The sequence below is a fragment of the Carcharodon carcharias genome, chromosome 9, assembly GCF_017639515.1.
Source record: "Carcharodon carcharias isolate sCarCar2 chromosome 9, sCarCar2.pri, whole genome shotgun sequence".
In the NCBI taxonomy this organism is placed as follows: Eukaryota; Metazoa; Chordata; class Chondrichthyes; order Lamniformes; family Lamnidae; genus Carcharodon; species Carcharodon carcharias.
The window spans coordinates 84,649,916-84,673,852 of NC_054475.1; the positions used below are offsets into that span (position 1 = coordinate 84,649,916).

Here is a 23,937-nt window from a genome sequence, read left to right on the forward strand (position 1 = left end):
CCAACCTTTCTACGGAGGAAGCCAAGCGCCCACACACCTGAAACTTTGTATGATTGCATTTTCAAAACCCCAAACATCCCCCTTTTCCGAGCGAACAACGGGACTTTGAAAATACAATCTTACTAACTGTACTACCTAGTTTGCCATAGTCATGTGACTCTGTCATGATTCAAGCTGACTGTAGGCTACCATTTCTCTTCAGTTCAATAAAGCCTCTCACTGAGGTAAACACTGACAAAGACAGCTGTACTTATACAAGAAACATGGTGTCAGGGAATAGAAAAACCAATGGATTTTTGAATCCTGAGAATGATGCAGAAAAGACACTGAGAACCCAGGAACACAGAAAGGTTCAGATCTGCAAAAAAAGCTGCTGAGAAAAAGAATAAACAAAGGCTGCAAGTAACATAGTGACTACAAAGAAGACAGAGCTAAGAAAGTCACACAGAAAGATTCAAATCTGCAGAACACTATTAAAAACAGTACGAAGGAAAAGCACTGAGCTACAGAAAAAGGACAAAGGCTGCAAGTAAATTACTGAGTGAGTGAAATGGCTACAGTGAATTTTCCAATCCTATCTCCAGTTGAATTGAAAAATTATACATGGTATAACTGGCAGTTTTTCCACTTACAATGGCAAAACTATGATATTGCAACAGGCTTAATTAAAAGCCTGAACTGATAAGAGTTGCTACAATTTTAACACTGTTGGGGAAAAACTGCTACAAATTGTATACCACTCTAAATCTAACAGATAAACAAAGAAAACAGATGACAGAAATTTTGAATGCTTTGAATGCAAATTTTGAACCCTGAATATTACATATGAATGTTATGTATTCAACACTGGAGCTCAGAGTGAAAACTAAGCTATTGAACGGTACGTGACAGCCTTAATGTAGCTTGCAGAATCATGTGAATTCGGTCTATTAAAAGATGATCTGATTAAAGATAGATTGTTCTTAGGCATGCAAGGCCCCTCGGTGAGACCAAGTATACTGAAAGATGAGAAAGTGATGCGTCAAAATATGGAAATTGTGAAATGTCAGCAAGAGCATATGTATGGCAGAGCATCCCAGGAGATATATTATGCTGAGAGATAGCCCAAGCCAAAAGAGTGGAGCAATCGCAGGCAAAGGGCAGGATTCAAATACTGCAGAGGACAGCATGCATAGGAAAAGAAGGATTGTCCAGCATAGGGAAAGCATTGTTTTAACTGCAAGAAGCAGAATCATTTTGCACACAAGTGTTTGGCTTGAAAGAAGCAAAACAAGCCCACACTGATGGTCACAGGAGAGATAGCAGACAAATCTGATGAAGAATTATACACGATACAACAAGTTGGTTCAGTCAAGCCCATAGGAGACAAATGGTTTATAACTGTTACAATGGTGGCTGCAGAGGGAGAGCATCGAATGAACAAGAAGTGTCAGATAGACACAGGTGCATCCTGCAACATCATGACCTTCACAGGCCTGTGCGAAGTAGCTCAACATGGCAATCTGAAAATGAAGCCCTTGAAAGTAAGATTGAGGCAATATGATGACAGGATATTCAGGCCGAGAGGGAATTTAATCTGTTAACTCAATGCAATGGCAAGAAGGAAGAACTAGAGCTCCAGAACATAGATGGGATGCAACGGCCACTCGTCTTAGCTAGAGCAATTCTAAAGCTTGGACTGGTAACCCTAAACGTGCCAGCAGAGAAAGAGAAACAAAAGATCCCAGAGCGAGGGAGACAATATGTAATTCAACGAAAAGATGGTTGCTGACCATGTCAGTGTAAGGAAATTCATGAACAGGAGGTAAATGAAGCAGTTCAATGGGAAAATGTACACTTCAGAGCTGAACTGGAAGATTTGAAGGGCAAGATTCGAGCTGAATATATACTCATGAAAACGTAGGATAAACTGAAGTCTTCAATGAACCAAACTGTTCACGATCTGGACAAACAAGTTTCAGAGGCAGCACAAAGGTACCTGGAGGAAATAACGATCTGCAATTCCACAATTTTCAACTCAAAGCAGGAGGTGAAAAATCTCAGCCAGATATACAAGCACAACCACAGGCATATGCTCAACTAGCAAGGTTGCTCCTTCACCGCAGTTTGCCAGCCAGAGAGAAGGGGTCTCAGCAGCTGCATTGAGTACAGAACTACCATCAAACCCAGAGGTCCATGACACCCCAACAAACGCAATGGAGTTAGTCACCAAGGCAACAAGCACCACGGGAACAATACTCTCCAGACAAAGAACAACACCCAGATGTACAGCCAATGTCAACGCACACAATGACCTTTAAGAGACCTGCACAATTTAAAGACAATGGGCAGAATTTTGCCGTCAGCAAGCAGGGGGTGGGGCCCGCTCACTGATACATAAAACAACGCGGGATGATGTCGGACGGAACCCCCAACGTCATCCCACCCTATTTAAATTTTCAGGAAGGCGGAGGAGCAGCAAAATCAGCTGGGGGCCCGCCGACCTGTCAATGACCAATTGAGGCCATTGACAGGATCATTGAAACAATTAAAGGACCAGCCCGTCCAACCTGCAGGTCGGCCAGGAGCCCTGGCAGCAAATAGAAAAAACATGAAACCTCATCCACTGGCGGGATGAGGTTTCATGCAGGGTTTTAAAAAGTTAATAAAGTTATAGTGTAAATTATGAACATGTCCCATCTCATGTGACATGAGGGGGACATGTTAGGGAATTTTTGTTTCTATTTTTAATCTTTTTCAAAGTGGAAGGGATCTCCCTGAGGCTGCAATTTGCCTCAGGGAGATGTGCACTCTTTCATATGCATGTGTGAAAAAGCACACTCTTGCTTTTGGGGAATCCCTCCCATCTGCACAGGAAGCACATAGTGCTTCCCGCCGGACGTCATGCTAGGCGGGCCTTAATTGGCCTGCCCACATAAAATAGCGGTGCGGCCCGCTTCTCTGACAGGAATCGGCTTTCCGCCCGCTGGAGATTGGGTCGGTCCCGCCCGACAGGCAGAAAATTCTTCCCTATATGTGCAATGCATGTGCAGTAGCTGTCTAGTACAGCAAACAGTTGTTAATGCATGAGAACAATGGGTATATAGTGGGTAACTTGGGTAACTCACGGTCTCACAGGATCATGCATGCAAATGTGTCTTTTGTTCACTAGGAAAAAGGGACTGTTTGTGTTTTGAAATGTAACCCATCAGATTGACACATTGGCTTTCCCTAGTCATGTGACAATGCCATGAGGCTGCGTCTGGAGGCAGCCATCTTAAGAGCAGTTCAATAAGCCTCTCACAAAGACAGACACTGAAGAAGACTGTTGACCTTATACATGAAATAAACATTTTTTTATGGCAGTCGCTTGTGGGTTTTGTGCCTTACAGTCTTGGGAATTTAATGTATTTGCTGCTTTTGTTAAGATCACAAAATACCCACTACTCTGAAGTGCTGCCCTCGATGGTGCCACTGCAATACCTGCAATTCTGGCTATACTGCCGAGTTCCCTGCCCACAGATATCCAAGCTGACCACTGGGGATCATGCTTCCCACTGGCAGCTCATCAATCTCATTATGAGTTGGAGCTCAGGCCAAAAATGGATCTGGTCTCACAATGACACCACGATCACCCATCAAACCACCCCCACCTTACTAGAATAGCTCACAACACAGAAATCAGCCCTCTCCCTTGAAATCTCTACCCAAATAGTGCAGTTGCATCAAACCAACAAACAGCAAACACATTCAATACACTAATTTCACTACCTGCAGAATTTATACCTACTCCCAGTAATGTTCACTTCGGCTCTTTTGAACTGTATTATTTCTACAGGTGTTATTTCCATGACCTCCAGATGGCAAAGAAAAATTGCATGCAGGATCTGAAAGATATTAAAATAGAATCATGGAAAACTAATCACAGGAAAAGATCATTTGGCACATTGTTCCTGTGCTCCACACCAGATCTTCCTATTCCAATCTGACATCCCTGTTCATGCTCTGTATAGTTTAATAATATTTCAAGTCTTTATCCAATTTTCTTTCAACCATAGTGAGTTAATTGGCATCAATAATCATTTTCAGGAAGGCATTCCGTATTCTAATCACGCCTTTAAATAAAAATGAAATCCTAATTAGCTCCCCTAATATCATGATAATATTGTCTTTACAAGGATCCAAACACTCAAAAAAAGTTATTTTTTTGACCCTTTAAAATGTTCCCCAGTTAACAATATCTGTTGTATTGAATACAGTCTGTTTCCTTTTGAATTCTTACACACGAAGCCAAGTTTATTCCTGTTAGGGTAGCAGTGTTGGTTCTCTTTACAGCTGAATGGCTTGTTAGGCCACTATAGAGGTTGCAAGGTGACCAAGGCTGAGAACTGAATATACAAGGGTATTTGATATTTTGAAAGGATAGAAAGAAAAAGCAGATGGGGTCGCTTTGTTAATAAAGGATAAAATTAATACATAGTGCGAAATGATCTTGGGTAAGAAGATCAAGATGTAGAGTCACTTTGGGTGGAAATGAGAAATAACAAGGGATCTTAGTCATTGGTAGGTGTTGTTTATAAGCCCCTTAACAGCAATTACAATGAAGGACAGAGTATAAATCAAGAAATAGGGGGCTCATAAGAAAAGTACTCCAATAATCGTGGGTGCTTTTGATCTTTGTATAGATTGGAAAAATCAAATTGACAAAGGTAGCCTAGAGGGTAAGTTTACAGAGTACTTTCTGGACAATTTCTTAGAACATCATGGAACCAACCAGGCTATTTGAAACCTTGTAATGTATAATGGGACAGGATTAATAAATGACCCCATTGTGAAGGATCCTCTATGGAGGAATTGCACATTCCATTTGAGTGTCAGAGTTATGGGTCCGATACTAGGGCCTTAAAATTAAATAAAGGCATTTACAAAACTTTGAAGACAGGTCAACTGAAGTAAACTGGGAAGTAGGTTATAAAATATAACGGTAGATAAATAGTGGCAGGCATTTAAGAAGGTATTTAATAACTCAACAAAGGTCTACTACATTGAGAAAACAACCTATAAGAAGGATGAAGCATCTGTGGCAAATTACAGAAGTTAAGGATGGTATGAAATTGAAAGAAAAGACATGCAATGCTGCAAAGATTAACGGTAGGCTAGAAGGTTTGGAAAACTTTAGAAGCCAACAAAGGACAACATAAAAATAATAAAGAGGGAGAAATTCAAATATGAGAGTAAACTAGCAAGAAATAAAAAAGGACAGTCCTTCCAATCCCACAACCTCTACCACCTAGAAGGACAAGGGCAGCAAATAGATGGGAAATCTGGAGGTTCCCCTCTAAGCCACACATCATCCTGACTTAGAAATATGTCGCAGTTCCTTCACTGTCGCTGGGTCAAAATCCCGGAACTTCCTCCCTAACAGCACTGTAGGTGTACCTGCACCACAAGGACGGCAGCAATTCAAGACGGCAGCTCACCACCACCTTCTCAAGAGCAATTAGGATTGGGCAATAAATGTTGCCTGAGTCAGCAATGCCCACATCCTGTGAATGAATTAAATAAAACTTCTACAAGTATATGAAAAGAAAGAGAGTAACTAAAGTTAATGTTTAGTCGTTTAGTAGTACAGACCTTGAGTATTGTTAAAGAAAGCAGATATGCTGTTGAAGCTTTTCGTCTTGCACTCATCAGGACAGATTTGCAAGAATACCAATTATAGAGGGGACAACAATTTATTCTGCACGAAAAGAGGGTGGTGATTGGTTGGCAAGTGGACTCTGATTGGGAGTGGTGTTGCCATGGAGAATGCATCAGGGAACGGTCAACTGCCAAGCTTTTGTTTAGTTCTAAAAGGTGCAATGTGTAGACATGCTCCTTCTGTCTGTAAAGGTCAGGGCCCTGTGTGTGAATGTATGTAGCTTCTAGCATGCGTAAGTGAACCACAGTGTCAGCCCAACTGATAATCTTAAATTGGTTGTCAGTATATTTCTTAGCACACTCAGAAGTGTTTAGCAAGTCCTGTCCAATTGTGGAACCACATTTAATGCTGGACACGATGTTTTGAGTTTTGTAAGCACCACTGCTTGGGTATGGTCAGTACTTTCCCTGTTGTGAATGTCTGAAAGGACAAGCTGTTTGATACGATTCATCAGTCTTTAGGATGCATGGCCTACATACCTTGCATCACAATAACACTGAAATTCATATACCGCATTACTCATTTATGTGATAGGCAGAATGTCCTTTTGGCTTGACGGCAGCATCCTGTTTGTGGCGAATACCACTTGTGTTGCTACTGCATAGTAGCAGCGTGAAACAGCTAGCTTCACCTGTTGCTCACATTTCTGAGACACCTTCCCTTTCCAGGTAATCTGAGGTAGACTGGGCACTTTTCAGGATGGTAAGTGGCAGCCTGAGGCCCATTCATGAGTTTATGCGATATACATTGAGCAATGATCTGATCAGGTTAGCTATTGTCCTGCAGAATGGCTTTTATGTGCCCTATTTCAGCATCAAGCTATGATCAAAGTAAACATTGGACTCTTAGAAGATGACTGAAAAATTAATAATGGGAAACAAGGAAATGGTAGAGACTTTGAATAAGTAGTTTTTATCTGTCTTCACAGTAGAACACACTAAAAGTTTTCACAGGACAACAAAAAATCAAGGGACCAATGGGAGGGAGAAACTTAAAATACTCACTACTCTTAAAAAAACGTACTGAGGGAACTAATGGGATGAAAGGCTGACAAGTCTCCTGGACTTGATGGCCTGCATCGTAGGTTATTAAAATAAGTGGCTGCAGAGATAGTGTAATCTGCAGAGATCAGTTGTAAACTTCCAAGATTTGCTAGATTCTGGGACGTTGCTAGGGACATTACAAATGTAATGTCCCTATTCAAGAAAGGAGAGGGACAGAAAGAAGGAAATATGGACATCATTTTCCCCCCGTTAGGGGGGTTGTGCGGGAGCGGGAGCACGGGGAGACATAGGGACCCTTGCCCGATGTCACCCTGCGCCATTTTATGCATCGGCGAGTGGGCCCCACCCCCACTCACCACCCGGAAAAGGTTGCCCTATAGGCCCATTAGTCTAATATTTGTCATTGGGAACATGCTGGAATCCATTATTAAGGAGGCAGTAACAGGACATTTAGGATCATAATACAATCAGGCAGAGTCAATATGGATTTGTGAAAGGGAAGTTTGACAAATTTATTGAAGTTCATTAAGGATGTAATGAGCAGGGTGGATAAAGGGCACTAGTACACTAAGTGCATTTGGATTTCCAAAGGCATTGATAAGGTTCCACATAAAAGCTTACTACACACAATAGGAGCTCATGGTGTTGGGTGTTATATGTTAGTATGGATAGGGGATTGGCTAACAAATAGGAAACAGAGAGTTGAGCTAAATGGGTCATTTTTCAGGTTGTAAACTGTGATTTGTGAAGTATTACAGGGGTCAGTGATTAGTGCTGGGGCCTCATTATCAATTAATGACTTGGATAAGGGGACATTTGTCGACAATAGGTAGGACAGCAAGTTGGGAGGAGGATATAAAGGGCAAAGTTTATTGTTCTTCTGGAGATGGGCTGGGAGGTGGGGGTGGCATATAATGGGTGGGTGGGTGCAAGCTGGAGAACCTGTTCCCTCCCCCAAATTAAGTCGAGGGAGGTAAGGGTTGAGGATGGCACTCCTGGTATTCAACCAACGGCAGGAGCAGGCCAAGCCACATGGGCACACTGCCAGGTGAACCGCTGGCAGCAGGGGCCGTTCACAGGGAAGACCCCCGTCTGCTCTGTAAACTGATGCTTTTCCCACCAATTCATCCACACACACCCCCCACTTTCTCTCCAGGGCTCCAGTGATGATCCTGCTGCTATGTCCCACTGCAGTACAGGCAATGGCCACTATTAGAGGCTGGCAACTCTCAGGGGCAGGGTATCTGCCCAGAAGACACAGCAGACTGGAGTAATATGTGGGAAAATGAGAGGTTGTCCACTTAGGTGGGAAGAGTAGAAAAGCAGAATATTATTTAAAAGGAGACAGACTGCAGAATGCTACAGGACAGAAGGATATGGGTGTCCTCATACATAAATTACAAAAGTTTATGCAGGCACAGCAAGTGATTAGGCAGACAAATGGGGTGACTTGCTACAAGTCCACAGGATATTGATGAGATCATCTCTAGAGCACTGTATACAGTTTTGGCTTCCTTATTTAGGGAGAAATATACTTACATTTGAGGCTGTTCAGAGAAGGTTCATTATGTTGATTCATTGGATGATGAGGCTACTTTATGAGGAAAGGTTGAGCAGGTTGTGCCTATATTCACTGGGGTTGAGAAGAATCACAGAATATTACGGTGCAGAAGGAGGCCATTTAGCCCATTGTGTCTGCACAAGCTCTCCAATGAGCATTATGACTTAATGCCATTCTCCTGCCTTTTCCCCATAGCTCTATACATAGTTTCTATTCAAATAATCATCTAATGCCCTCTTGAATGCCTCAGTTGAATCTGCCTCCACCACACTTCCAGGCAGTGCATTCCAAACAATTTCAATTATCAAAGGGATAAGGTGTAAAATCAGGTATCTTGATGGGCAAGCTAAGATGAGATAGAGTATGATACAGTATGAATGGGAATTTGCATTATCAGATAATTGAGGAGCTTATTGGTAGCTGTTTGAATTCAAAGATACATGATCAGAATTTCACAACTGGCAAAATCATAAATAGTTATTTAGTCTTAAGGCAAAGTTATAAAGTCTTTTTTTCCCAAAAGTGATGGCCATAATGACAACATGAAAGATTTTTATATTCTGGGAAAGGTAACTTCCAAAGAAAGTTTAGAATAATGGATTTAAAGATCAAAGGGGTGAAAATATATTTAAGAAAAGATTGAAAGCTGTATGGGGAGTGGCCATGTGAGATCTTGAAAGGTAGGCTTTGTGAAGACAGACTTGTTAAAAGCACCCTCTAGCCACCCCAGAGAAGCGCTTGTTCCAGAAAGCAAGGTTTTGTTTAAAATTCTTGGAATTTCCATTGTCGAAATTAAGGAATAGAGAAGCTGTGAAATACCTCCCTTGTAGCAATAGTGGGTGCCTTATGGTAATATTACTGGATGTTTTATATATTAAGATTCTATTTGGACTGTTGCTTGAAAAGGATGTTTATTTTGGGAGTCCAGTTAGTAGAAATCTCATGGAAATGTTTTAGGACTAAATTTAATTCTGTAATTTTTATCATGTGTGTTTAAGTTTTATTTTATCTTGTTAATAAATGTTTTAATTTAATATTTAAAATTTCCAAAAGTGGTAGTGGTGTTCTTTACTTCTGCCTTCAGTGCACATATCCTTCTCGTAATAAAAATACAAATTGCAAATTGTTGTGCTAGCTTGGCCAAGTTTCCCTTTGGCATTTGGTCAGCCCAGCAATTACCACCTGCCATTTCATACCAGAATTTATATCTTATCTGTGGATAGTAAAAACTAATTTTGATCTCACCCAAACAGAACAAACAATCTTTAGATGAACAAGTTGAATTTTTACTTTACCCAGCAGAAGTTATCATGGTACCTTTGGGAGTCTTGCGGCATGTTTCATCGGAATCCCACCAGCTGTAGCAGTTTTCCCATGGCAAAGGTGATTGGAAGGAAACAAAGAAGTAGAATAGGCAGTAGCTGATGATGCAATTGGAGTAAAGGCCTTGAAATGCTGACACAAGAAACATTAGGATACCCACACCTTCAATTGCAAACAAAGGAATTTAAAATAGAATATCACAGGCAAAATCTTTAACATTCACATGCTTGCAAGCTGGTTGGACATAAAAATGTGTTCTGTTGCAAATGGTCAATTATAAGAAAGAACTATAAGAAAATTCATATAGCACCTGTCACAGCCAAAGCACTTTACAACCAATTAAGTACTTTTTGAAATGTAGTTACTGGCTTAATGTAGGAAACCTGGCAGCCAATATTCACACAGCAAGATCTAACAAATAGTAACGTGATGATCTGTTGTTGTGATGCTCGATGAGGGACAAACATTGACTGGCAACACTGGGGATAACTCCCCTGCTCTTCAAAATAGTGTTAGGGGATCTTTTACCTGAGAAGGCAGACAGGGTCTTGGTTTGACGTCTCATCCAAAAGCCATTATCTCTGACAGTGCAGTACTCCCTCAACTGCAAGATTACATGTTTGATATAGGCTGACCAAACTTAAAAACTTGACCAAGTTTCACATACTAGTAGAACCAAAAAGACTTTTTAAAATAACATGAAGTTACTTTTTCACAGATAAAAAAGAACCATTGGACACTAATGGAAAACAAAACCCTCCCATGCCTTGGTATGTTTGGCGCTGAGCCCCATAGCCCTACATTTAGTTAAAAGGAACTAAAAACAACAAACAACTATCGTTCAAAGCTGTGTTAAGTCTTTCAGTTAACCATAACTAAATAGGAATTGTCTGGAATATGAGAGTTAATTAGTGTGTAGGGCCATAGTAAACACTTTGCATTTCAATAGTTTGATAAGAAATTAGAATTGGATAAATATTATGAGCAGCTCTGAACATGCATAACTGATAAAAGACCAATATGAACTATGAAACCTAAGAAAGCTAACTTAAAGGCCAGACATAGGATGCTTCAAGGGAATTACAAAACTGCTTGTGGGGAATGGCACAGAATCAGATAAGGCAAAGTGGTGTAAAATCTGATTGATTCAGACTCTTGAAGCTCATGCTGGGTGGGCTTTCACCCCATAGTTTAAACAAGGAACTTGACACACCTTTGGGTATTTTATATTCAGAAGAACTTATAGGACAATAAGACCCTGTCAATATAACAACCAAGGTACACCCCTGAAAAATTATATAAAAGATATTGTAAAAGGATAACCAGCACTGCAGTCAGGAAGGAGTGGCTTGGCCTGTCACCCAGGAAGAGCTACAATCAACTTTGGAGCTGAACATTTGCCAGCTATTGTATGTAAACTCTTTTGTAACATGATGGTACACTGCTCCAATTGCAGTTTTGAATCTATTTTTAGGAAAGTAACTCTTTAAACATAGTTCAGACATTATTGTCATTTTCTCAATAGTGGAGGCTTACAAAGTTTAAATTAAGTGCACAAGTCTCTGGAATGGTATTTGAATCCATGATGTTCCAACTCAGAGGTAAGAGTACTAGTAGCTAAATCCATTAACAGTATGAGTGTGCACTTGGATTGCCAAAGAAGGGCTTTAAGACTAGAGGCGAGTGAATGTACTATAAATCTAGCCAGCCCTATGACTTAGGGGATGAAGTACTCTGCAATAAAAACTGGAATGTGGCAGTTTGGATCTTCCACTTGCCTCAACTCAGTATTGACATTGATGAGGTCTCAAGAGGTTATAGCTTATAAGTTATTTACATGGATACTCAGCTGGGATGCTGGCAAATGGCTGCTACTGCAGGAGGCAGCCTTTGCATTGAAAGACAAATGGAATTGATGTTGGGACAAAATGATGGAACCTTTCAAGAATCTAAATGGAGAAACTGAGAAAAAAATACATATTCAGGTAGCATATTTTGCAACTGCAGGATATCCCAAAACATTTCAGAGCCAATGAAGTACCTTTAAAATCATTTTTGGAATAAATGAACATTTCAGGAGGCAGTTTGCACACAGAAAATTTACTTGAAACAGCAATGAGACAAATGATCAGAAAATTTGTTTTTGATGGTGATGGCTAAATATTAGCCAGGGCATTGAATCCATATTTTCTTGCACCTAATGCTTCTATATAATCACCTTAATTGTATGTAAATCTCCCTATTAGTTTTAGCCTGAAGGCAATGATTTCAAAGTGACAGGTTTTTATTATCTGTCAGAAAAAATGTGGAAGGTATTCTAAATAGCTGCTGGTATATTGTTAGAATGTATTCATTAGTCTTATGACACACTACCCAGTAACAACACACAAAAGATTCTTTTAACTTTGCTGTGTATTGGCAATACACTCTAACTCTTCCCCCTGTGATGCTGGATGATCTGTCATTAGCAAAGGACTCGGCTTTTTCCACTTACACTCCCACTAAAATAAATTGCAAGCACAACATGAAATTTATGTTGAGTTTTTCTCCTTCTGTCACCTAGGTCTCTGTGCTCATTCCTTGGCCAGGGGTCCTCCCCTAATTAGTGGACACTTTCAACCATCTCCAACATTCTCTCTCCACCTGGACCCCTCCCCCTGGCCTCCTGTCCACTCTTGATCCGTGACATTGGCCGTTAATAAGAGGCTGACCATATGTTCAAGGTCCAGCTCGGCAAAACTTGGCAGAGGTGAGTAAAAAGGGTACCAGACCAGCCTGCTCAGGGTTTGGTGGGATTGCTGCAGCCTAGCAAGAGACCTCTACTCAATTGTCAGGAAGATATAATAATATTATTGGAATTTATTGTAAAATAGTGGTATCTGAGTGTGTGTGTGTGTGTGTGTGTGTGTGTGTGAGCAAGAGAGAGAGGGGAAGACTTAATTGAATTAAGCTGGTCTGAAGGCTTTGATGTGTTAAAAGATAAGCTAGGTTTGAAATGTTAAGTAGATAAACATAGGTGTCAAAGGAATATTTGCATTTTTAAATAAACCAGACTAGATTGCTTTCAAATGAAGGGGTGAAATGTGTCACCTAGCCTGGTGAAGTTCAGAAACACTATGTTTATTTTCCCAAAGTTTACAGGTAAATTTAGTACCGTGAGATATTTTTATTTTCAAAAATATAAAATCCAAAGACATAGCGAAACAATGGGAATTTGCATTCAATGGGGAAAATATGTATAAAGCAGCAAAAGCTGTGTGTAAAGGTAGGCATTTTAAGATCTAACGAGTGTGAAAAGCCTTCAGCATATATGCTGCTGCCTATAACAAACTGAAGTTAAGAAAAGTCAATTTGAACTGGATTGTACAGGGTATCATGTTTTTTGCCTGGGTCTTTTCAAACCTATGTGCTTTACTGTTGCCTTAACGAAAGTGTAACTGGGAGTCAGATTAAGTAGGGAATTTAGAAGTTATTACAGTAGTAATTTGTGGGCATATGTATCTGCTTAAAATAATTTCTCTTATTAATAAATGTTTAATCTAGTTTTGTAAAAACCTATAAGACCTGGGGAGGAATTTTCCCATCAGCGAGCAGAGGACATGGATGGTAAATGAAATTTTTGACAGAATAACTTTTTCACTTTGGGAACTGATCTCCCTGAGGCAGTATTTAGTCTCAGGGAGATCGGAGCACTCTTTCGCGTGCATGCCCAAAGGAGCGCACTTCTGCATTTGTCATTTGGTATTACTCTCAGCTCCACTCCCCTTCTGAGACGTACTACCAGGCTGAAGGATAGGACAGATCACATGTTTGCTCCATTTTCTGTAATAATCATTCCTTTGAAATGGCTGTAAACAGGGCTGGAATTTTACGCTATCCTGTACCCCCACCCACCCCCCCCCCCCCCCCCCCCCCCCACCCACCTCCCCCCAAGGCGGGAACTGGCAGGTATGGAAGGGCTGTAAAATCAGGTGTGATGTTGGGGAGTGGCATGCCAATCGCCTTCCTGCCTCTGCGGGTATTTTACAAGCAGCAGAGAGGCACATGGTGAAGTATCCTGGCAACCTATCTCTGGGCTTTGGGGAGGGCTGGTGTCCTTCTTGATCAGACACTCTGTGCCTCATGAGGGACCCCCATACCAGGAAGAGCCACCCCTGTTTGAATAATCCTTCAGTCTCGCAATGCAACACCTCTCCCTACCTACCCCTATCGCCCACTCTGGCAGCTGCTGCAGTTCCAGCAATGGCTACTGATCCAATTGGTGCTTCTATAATTGAGGAGCGGCCAGGCCTCTGATTAATCTGGAGGGGGGATATCCTGCTTCAGGGGGACAGAAGCCATGACTTCTGGCAACCGACTGAGTTGTGGCTTCCAGGACTAGCTGTCGCAACTGCCGAGGACTCACACAGGCCACCAGGGTGTACCGCCATAGGGCATGTGTCCTCCTCTGCTGATTTAAAATACCAGTGGAGGCAGGAAGGCAATAGGCATGGCACCCCCACCATCCAATCTGATTTTATGCCCCATCTTGTGGCCCGCCTGCCAGCCTGTGTCTGGGGTTGGGGGGGTTGTGGTAATCTGAGGTGCAATACACCTTGAAGAGAATGTAAGCTGATTGACAACGTGATTGTATTCCTGAATTGCTGTGTGGCACAGGCTACATTATTAATCAGTAGTTTTAGAGTAGGGTTTGGTTTGAGAAAACACCTGTGTTAGTTCTCCATCACTTATGTTAATAGACAGCATGTGCTTCATCTTACAATGGTTTCTTCGTCTGCATCAACTTGATTACCAACTCACTCATCAGTAGTTGGATGTGCAACTCTGTTCGCTGAGCAAAGCAATCTGATAGAAGGAACATAACGGGGAGTGGGTGGGGGGGGCAAGCGGCGTGACACAAAATTCTGGCCCTGTTTACAATCATTCCAAAGAAAAGCAGTGTAATGATTACAGAAAATGATGTAGAAATTTGATCTGTCCTATCTTCAGCCTCTCAGGGCTGGAGTGGAGCTGGGAGTAACACACTTGCAATGCCACACTTGGAGGTGGTAACCCTGCACACTGTGAGCTAAATCCTGACCCAGCTTTTGGAGGTTGTGAGGGGAAGTCTACTAGGAAGTAAAATTCATTGGAGGAAGGAATTGGGAATGTACCTACACATCAGTGGGGGCTTCAGGAATATATCATTGTTTCTAAGAGATTCACAGGAACATTTGGTATTTGCTGGGTGCCCCACATAAGTTACCGCCAAGGATTTCACACCCAAAATAGTTTGAAAACTGCTGTCTTAAATTGCTACCCAGAATGAATTCCTTTCCATAAACACTGACCTTGTAGGATGGGCACAACTTTCCACACTTGAGGAGGTCCAAGGCTGGCAAACTGCCCCAAGGAAGATTCCATAAAAAACATTGGCAACCCAGCAAGAGACAGCATGATTAAGTAGGGAATAAGAAAAGCACCTGGAAAACAACAGTTAGAATGGAGAAAGATTATTGTGGCATTAGAGTTGCCACATTTGTACGTGCACTACTGGAGTGGAAAGCAACACGTCCAATTGTACGTGAATGCACCTGGCAACATAATGGTAGGCTCATTTACCCTTAATGGCCCATCTTACATGAATCCAGAGGGTTACAATGCACCAAATGCGGACAGGTTGTTGAAAGTAACTTGGATGCTGAGCACAGCTATGTGCTAGGCTCATTAGGCCACTTGAGTTCCTTTTAAAGTAAGCAGCTGCCTCATAATAGAGCTGGGGCATGTGAGCAGTATGGGTATGGTGCCTGTCTGTAATGGGAATGGGGTGCCAAAACAAAAGCAACACTGCCAATTAAAATAAAACAAGCTCCTGCCTTTACCCTCTGGCAGCTGCCCACCAGTAATCTCCTTTCCAATAACCCCTTCTTCCCCACTCCCCTGACAAGAAAATGCACTGTGCAGAAAGACTGTCAGCAGCCCTCTACTGGCCACTGGCACCTGATATTCTGGTTGTGGCACTCCCAATTATTGTGTCATGAATGGTATCTGAAAGGTCTGCCAGTGGATTGACCTTGCACTTTCCAGCAAAGGTCAGGCTGTTTGTCCGCATGAGATGGTATTTCTCATTTAACCCTCTCACTTCCCTTGTTGCTCACAGGAGGGCAGGGCCTTACTATTCCACTATTTCACAACTTAGTACAAAACACACAAAGATAACCAGACACTCTTAAACATTCAGGCTCATATCCTACTGCGTCGCACACAACATCCAAGCTGTATATAAAAAGAAAGACTTGCATTTTACAGCATTTGCATGATCTCAGGGTGGCCCAAAGTGCTTTGCAACCAATGAGGTACTTTTGAAGAATAGTCACTGCTGTAATGGAAGGCAAAATCCGCCACACCAAGTTTCTTCAAAGTGCTGCAAACCTGGCATTGAGAGCATGCTCATCAGTGCTCAGCTTTGTTGGGTCATATGGAGGACTCCCACATACCAAAGGCAATACTCTACAGCCAGCTGAGCATGGGTACCTGCACCACAGGGCATCCCAACTTAGATATAAAGACAACCTGAAAGCCAACCACAGAGCTTGCAAGCTGGATCCCAATACATTGGAAAAACAACCTTGGACAGACCCAAATGGAGAAGTCTCTGTCATCGAGCCATTTCGACATTTGAGGGGAACAGGGTCAAGTGCCTCCAGGGCAAACAAGCGCGGCACAAAGTCAATGCCTCCATCCATCCCTCCAATACTGACTTCATTAGCAGGATTTGCAATTGGTTATGCAAATCGAGACTTGGCCAATTTGACGACTCCAACCTCAACTGTAAGCCAATATTTTTTTTAAACTTACTGAACACTCATCCATTGGAATGACAGGAGAATCCATCAATGCAAGAAAGATGACAACCAATTAGCGGACAGCAAGCTCGTATAAACAGAAATACAATAGTGGTCAAATAATTTGCCTCACCTGAAGGACAGCACCTCTGAAAGTGCAACACTCTCTCAGTACTGCACTGGATTGTCAGCCGAAATCTTGTACTCAGGTTTCTGGAGTGGGATTTGAATCCACAACCAGAGGTGAGGTTGCTCAAGAAGTCTTACAGGGACAGCTAACACAAAGTAAATGTGCTTCAGCTAGAATTACATTGCATATCTGATGCCAGAAGTGAAATAGAAGCTATGTTTTCAAGAACTCACGGCTTCTATGGAATTGGTGTTAAGTCTAGCACAATGATGGAAAGTTTCTCCTCGTGCTAAAACACTCTCAATTCAAGTTCATAATGATGTCATTGCTGGGTCATTTAAAAAAGCCTATACTTCAGATAAACAATTGGAATAGCGCAAAGATAGATTTGCTGTACAATCCTAAATGGCTCACCAGTCACACCAATCCTCCTGCTGCTTTAGCCCCATTCACCACCAAACATTCCTCTACTAACATTTTTCAAGCTTGTATTCTCTTGTTAATTCAGGAAGCTTTTTTTGTTAAATTGTTCATGGGATATGGGCGTCACTGGCCATCCCTAATTGGCCTGGAGAGTTGTTACAAGTCCAGGCCAGTCAGAGCTGTTACAAGGCCAGACCAGGTAAGAATGACAGATTTCCTTCCCTAAAGAGGCATTAATGAGTCAGATGGGTTTTTACTTTTGATAGTTTTATGCCACCTGAGACTAGCTTTCCATTCCAGAGTTTTTTGACTAATTAATTGAATTTAAATTCCACCAACTGCTGTGGTGGGATTTGAACACATGCTCCCACAGCTTTAGCGTGAGCCTTTGGGTTACTAATCCACTGATATTCCCACTTCACCACCACCTCATAATCATGTCTATGTGTCACCTTTATAAATCAATGAACTATTGCTCTTCATTTTCTGCCTTTCTCTTCCTTGTATTTTAATTTCACTACTGTACCTCCACCATTTTTGTAAACCAGGAAAGGGAATCTCCAGACATTGCCCAGTCCCACAGCGTAGCCAACCACTGAGAGCAAGTAGTCAGCTTTCAAGGCCCAATTGCCTCGCTCCAAGTTCTCATCAGTTGACTCTAAATGCTCATCATCGTCAATCTGAAGCAAGGAAGAAATGGCACATTCGGGAAGTTAGACAGATCGAAGACTAAAAATTTAACATTGTCAACCTAGAAAACTTACAAAAGCTAACATAAAGCTCCAAAAATCAAATTTGAAGCATGCCCACACCCCTCATTCTCCCCACACACCACCCCAGAAACATTAACTTATCAAAGGGAGCTACAAACACATGGAACCAAGTAGATAGAGGGCAAAGGGAACGGGACAAGGACTTACTAAACTCGAGTTTCAGGTTTATCCAAAATCCTGAACAAGAAACGAAAGGCAGAAAAGTGCAGTCTGCAGCAGTGGTGCGGTTAAAACCTTTGAACCCCGAGCATGTTAAAACTACAAAGAAGTGAGATGGGTAGGACATCTCAGAAAAAAACCTTTGAACCTTCTTAACTAAAAATAGGAAGTGATGGGGATACTCAGCTGGTCTGGCAGCATGTGCGGAGAGAGAAACAGAGTTAATGTTTAAAGTTGAATCCGACTTCTTCGGAACTGAAGGGAGTGGGAGGAAAGCACAAAGATGAAAAACAAGATTCAGACCGGCACATGGCAAAAAAAAATATTGAAAAAAGAGTCATTTTGATTCGAAATTTTAACCCTGTTTCACTCTCCACAGATGCTGCCAAACCTGCTGAATATTTCCAGCAGTTTCTGTTTTTATTTGAGAATTCCCATCATCCATAGCATTTTTGCTTTTACATTGGATCTTCTCGTTAGGAGTCATTTCTCAGCATTTTGGAGCCCATGGTCACACGATTTGAATGCCTAGGGCCTGTATTTTTGGTGCTATGCTGTTGTTGCAGGTCCACAATGGTGTCTGTATCACATGCACACACTTTCTGCAGGCCACACCCGACAGACACACTTTGGGGAAGTCGTTAATCTGGGCATTGCAAGCACACTCCCGAAGGATGCAGAATAAGCAAGTAGTGACATCAGTCAGCGTGAAACACTGGATTATGTCTGACCTGCTAGAGCGGAAACATGCATTCAGCAGCAGGAAGGATCCGCCCAGCAGTGTTATCTAAAAGGATCATCAATGTGCAGATTAGCTGTTGCTTGATTCCTCCTAGTTGTTACTAAGTTAGTACAAGTGTTTGGTGGTTTGCAGTGTTAATTAAAATTGGTAACATTTGCATGGAGTAGTATGGCAAATGGTGAAAGCCCTGGTTCTGATTTCAAGAGTTTTCTTGGGCCCCTGGCTTCCAGTGATGGGTGCAATTGTTATCATCTCCCTGTGCCTGCAGCGTGAGAGAGAATGAGCAGAGGTGACACAGAGGAAGACCCTGCTACTCAAAGAGGGAGGAGTAGAAGGAGGAGCAGAAGTGCTCTCAGCAGGAGAGCAGGCTGTTCAGAGAGCATTTCCTCTATCTCACCCTCCGCGATGAACAGTGTATGTGATCTCACTGCTTCACTAAGGAGGTGCTCACTGAAATCTGTCCCCTCTTGCAGGCAGACTTGCGGCCCAAGAGCAGGGCAAGGATGGCATTGTCAGTGACTATGAAAGTAACCCATTGAGCTCCTTCCAGGCTGGATCAGGTGATACTTCCAACCTATGACAGTTCACCATCCTGTGTTGTATAAGGGAGGTCACCAACACTCTGTATGCCTTCTCTCTTTCCAGACAGAAGCAGGTGGAGTGTGCAGATGGCTTCACCAGATTAGTAGGCTTCCCATAGTGCAGGGTGCCACTGACTGCACCAACATTGCTTTGCAGGCACTGCATGTAAAAGCAGAGATGTCACAAACACAATGAGTTCCACTCCCTCAATGTCCAGCTGGCATGTGACCACATTCAACACATGATTCTTTTCAATGCCCTGTGGTCATGATGCACTCATTCTGTACTGATCTGCTGCATAATCTGTACTTGAGTCTCTGAGAGAACAGAGGGTGGCTTCTGGGTGACCAGGGATATCTGCTGACTTCCTGCCTCATGACTCCAGTGCACAACCTACCCACATATGTGCAGTATTGTATAGCGGGAGCTATGCTGCTACATGAAGTGTGATCCAGCAGATCAATGGGGTTTTCACTGCCTGAATCATTCTGGAGGAGCTGCAGTACTCATCAGGGAGTGTTTCACGATTCATCATGGTCCACTGCATCCTGCACCATCTCACCACCATGAGGGTACAGCCCTTATCACAGAGGATACAGTGAGCAGCAGAGGAAGAGGAAGATGCCCTCAAGCAATATAAAGTGAGTCTGTTGCTACGGCAATGAAGAAGTGTGGTATGGTGGAATTAGTCAACAGCCCACCATTGCACCAGATTTGCATTTGCTTTGTGGCATTTGTAAATGATACTGAGTAGGGCCCCATGAATAAACAAAATTTAGGTTTTCAACACCTCTAAGGAATTGAAAGTCTCTTAAAGAAAAACACATTAAACTATAGAAATGCATGTTGTACAATAATAGTAAACAAACACTTCAACTTTAAAACATTGCTTTTCAAATCCTTTTCCCAGTCTTGGAGTCGCTTCCTAGCTTCACTACCCTCTATGTTCTCCAGCCCAATATCCACAGCTTTTCCTGTTCAAACCCTGGCCCACTATGCATTCACTAACTTGTTCCACTTCATAACAAGCATACACAGAGGAACGCTCAACCATCTTGTCCACACACTGGACTTCCTCCCTACGCTCTTTCATTTCACTGCAACTCTCCTCAACAGCAAAAGCCTCATCAAAACTGACTTCAGCCACTCATCCAATCTCCCTCTTATTCCTGACTGTCAAATATGAAGGATCTTTCCACATTGTACAATGCTAATAGCTCGATACAAATGGAAATAGCTACGGTTGTATTTGTCTAAAATTCCCCTGTCTGCTGTTTTAAACTAAACCTCAGTTATGCTTCTGGACTCTAACTAGATGTCCTTCTTGAGCTGTGTGCTAACGGTCCCTCCTGCAGATGTATCTTTTCTCCCATGTGACTTTCATGCACAGAATATCTGGTTAAGTGTCATAACCTACAAGGTGAATAGTATTGCTTATTGCTGTACTTTGCTTGTTAGGTTCGACGTTTTCTTCTTTATTCTTTACATGGGATGTGGGTGTTGCTGGCCAGGCCAGCATTTGTTGCTCGTCCCTAACTTTCCTTAAACTGAGTGGCTTGATAGACCATTTCATAGGGCAGTTAGGAGTCAACCACATTGCTCTGGGTCTGGAGTCTGACCAGAAACAGAATTGGACTAACCATATAAATACTGTGGCTACAAGAGCAGTCAGAGGCTAGGAGTCCTGTGGTGAATAACTCACCTCCTGACTCCCCAAAGCCTGTCTCCCATCTACAAGGCACAAGTCAGGAGTGTGATATAATGCTCCCCACTTGCCTGGATGAATGCAGCTCCAACAACACTCAAGAAGCTTGACACCATCCAGGGCAAAGCAGCCCACTTGATTGGCACCACATCCACAAACATTCACTTTCCCCACCACCAATGCACAGTAGCAGCAGTGTGTACCATCTACAAGACACATTGTAGGAACTCACCAAAGCTCCTTAGGTAGTATTTTCCAAACCCACGACCACTACTATCTAGAAGTACTCCTGTCAGTCACTCACCATCCTGACTTACAAATAAATCACCGTTCCTTCACTGTTGCTGGGTCAACATCCTGAAACTCCTTTCCTAACAGCACTGTAGGTGTACTTACGCCACAGGGATTACAGCGGTTCAAGAAGGCAGCTCACCACCACCTTCTCAAGGGCATCTAGGGATGGGCAATAAATGTTGGCCCAGCCAGCAACATCCCATGAATGAATTAAAAAAGACATATAGACTAGAGCAGAAGATTTCCTTCTTGGAGGACGTTAGTGAACCAGATGGGTTTTTACAACAATTGATAGTAGTTGGTCACCATAACTGAGGATGGTTTTGTATTCCAGATTTTATTAATTGAGTCGCCATGTTGGGATTTGAATGCATGTTCCTTGGGCATTAGCCTCTGGATTACTAGCCCAGTGACATTACCACTACATCATCCATATCCCACAGAGTTGTCACACCTCTTATGATCTTGACTTCAGAAAATGGACAGTGGCACAATCTAAGAACAGAGAAATTTCAGTAAAACCATCAGGGATGCAGTGACAACAGCCAAAGAGCAGTTCATATGGGTACAGTATGTTTGGGTTGAATTTTTAGCTTGTAGACCCACTTGTTGGACAGGGATTAGGGTGTTGGCAGCAGTGGTTAGGGAGCCTAATGTTTTGCAGAGTGAACTTTTCTGCCTCTCTTCAACTCAACTATAGCATTTGTATCCTGCTTCTGGGTTTCCTGACTGATCACTGATTGCAGGCATGATGATCATTCTCCATCCCTCACAAACACCTTCTACAATTCCATTCTCCATACACATTCCAATTCTCATTCTTTGCCTTCTTTCATTGCAGAACTCCAGAGAGAGACAAAAAACTGGGGATGTTCCTCTAACGAGAGCCGCCCAGACCCCTGGAGAAGAGGAGACCATAGAGATTAGCAGGGCGGTGGAGTGGAGGAAGAGAGATGAGGGTTTCCCAGATAACTGGTGATAGAATTAGGTATCACTTTGCTGCTTGGCACTTAAAAATCAGTAATGTTGCTTTGCTGTCACCATAACTTGATTTCTTATTCTTTCTCTGCATCAGTTTGGCTTCATGTCTTTCATATCCCACAGAACTATTAAGTATGAAAGGTCGTTGTCTAAGGCCTTTCAGCCATACTGCACAGAATGGCTGGAAACCGTGTAGACCCCTCAGTTTATGTGCTTGACATGGAATGTACATCATGAATATCAAGAGTATTGAAATTGTACTTGTTGTGTTATGGATTCATTTGATGTCTCAGTGATGAGCTCTTGAGACTTGATGTTAAAACATGAACCACTTATTGTTAAACTTTAACTATGTACAGATCCCAGTTAATGTCATACATGGTGCTTCAACCTCCATGCAACCTCCATATAACTCTATACATCATACTGTGGGTGCTATTCTCTAGTCACACATTAACCCTTGCTCTACCAAGCACCTTTACATTACAATGGCAGGCACATACAGCATCATACAACATCCCCCTTGCTTCTCGAAAGAAAACTCCTCCCTTCCAACCGAGTATAAGTATTTACAATACACTCTTTACTTGCTATCCCTTCTCCTCCACCTCAAGTCTCTGACTTTATAAATTCAGAGAGTCTTGAGGCTTGACAGTTCTTCCACATCTCGGTCTGTCACATTTGGAGGAATGGTAGTAATACTCTGTGTTTCTGGTATTTGGTTATCTCTATTTGATTCACTTTTTGCGCTCCTTCGAATTGCATTTCTCTTTATTAACAGCTTGCCTGCTTTTTTCAGGCACTGTGGGTTTGTCCTGTTCCTTTCGAGGGGAATGTGCACTCCATTCATTCCTAGAGCGGACTTGAATTTTCTTTTTCTGTGGTGCCTGCCATGTTCTTGCTGGATGTTTACATTTCGCAATGGAACCTTCACTTGTTTCACAATCTCAATCAAACACTTGTTGTTTTATTTTCAAACTGTTTTGCAAGCTTATGAATCTTTTCATTCAGTTCAGCTTTTTTTTTCCTTCTAGTTCCTTGTGCTTCAGTGTTGGTTTTACATTTTGCGATTTTATTTCTGTCTTCTCTTTCTTTGACTGCAGTAGAACTTTGTCCTTATCCATCATTTTGGTTTTACTGTTGGCCAGGTCTGTGTCTGGTGAAGTTTGAACTTGTTTCTGTTCTGTAGTTGTGCTACTCATGATTGCGTTATTCACTCACAGCTTGAAAAGTTCTATGGCTTTTCCTTTCAATGCCTCTTCATTTTCATTCAAATGTTTCTTCAGCTCTTCAGTATTTTTATTGTAGTTTTCAGCTTCCTCCTGGGATATGGAACATTGCCATCTTTCATCTCACTGCTGATCACCATGTTGTTATGGGTTTGTTTGATGTCTCAGTGATGAGATCTTGAGACTTGTATCGTTAAACATGAACCATTTATTGCTAATCTTTAACTATGTACAGATCATTGTTCATGTCATGCATGGTGCTGCTGCCTCATGTGGGCAGATTCTAGAATGTTCGCTCAGTCTCTTACCATGTGACTCTACACATCATACTGTGGGCAGTGCTATTCTCTAGCCACACGTTAACCCTTGCTCTGCTGAGCATCTTAATATTACAATGGCGTGCAGGCACATACAATACCATACAGCATGGTCTTGGGCATCTCAGAGTTGATCATAATTTAAGGAGAAAAGCTGAATCTTATTGCACTTTCTGTAATATTCAGTTTGAAGTGTTTTGTAATGTACTT

At 42.1% G+C, this 23,937-nt stretch overlaps 1 protein-coding gene across 1 annotated transcript in view; it reads right to left on the reverse strand.

Annotated features, from left to right (window-relative positions):
- The window catches only part of LOC121282436 (sodium- and chloride-dependent neutral and basic amino acid transporter B(0+)-like), a 66,458-nt gene extending 43,075 nt beyond the window's left edge, over window positions 1–23,383 (reverse strand). Inside the window, exons 1-5 of the mRNA XM_041196148.1 lie at window positions 23,243–23,383; window positions 19,298–19,360; window positions 17,472–17,625; window positions 14,899–15,030; window positions 9,541–9,730 (exon numbers count right to left, since the gene is read on the reverse strand). Of these exons, the coding sequence (XP_041052082.1) occupies window positions 9,541–9,730; window positions 14,899–15,030; window positions 17,472–17,625; window positions 19,298–19,360; window positions 23,243–23,383 (680 nt within the window). The remainder of the gene's footprint in view (window positions 1–9,540; window positions 9,731–14,898; window positions 15,031–17,471; window positions 17,626–19,297; window positions 19,361–23,242) is intronic.
- Between the last annotated feature and the right edge of the window lie 554 nt (window positions 23,384–23,937).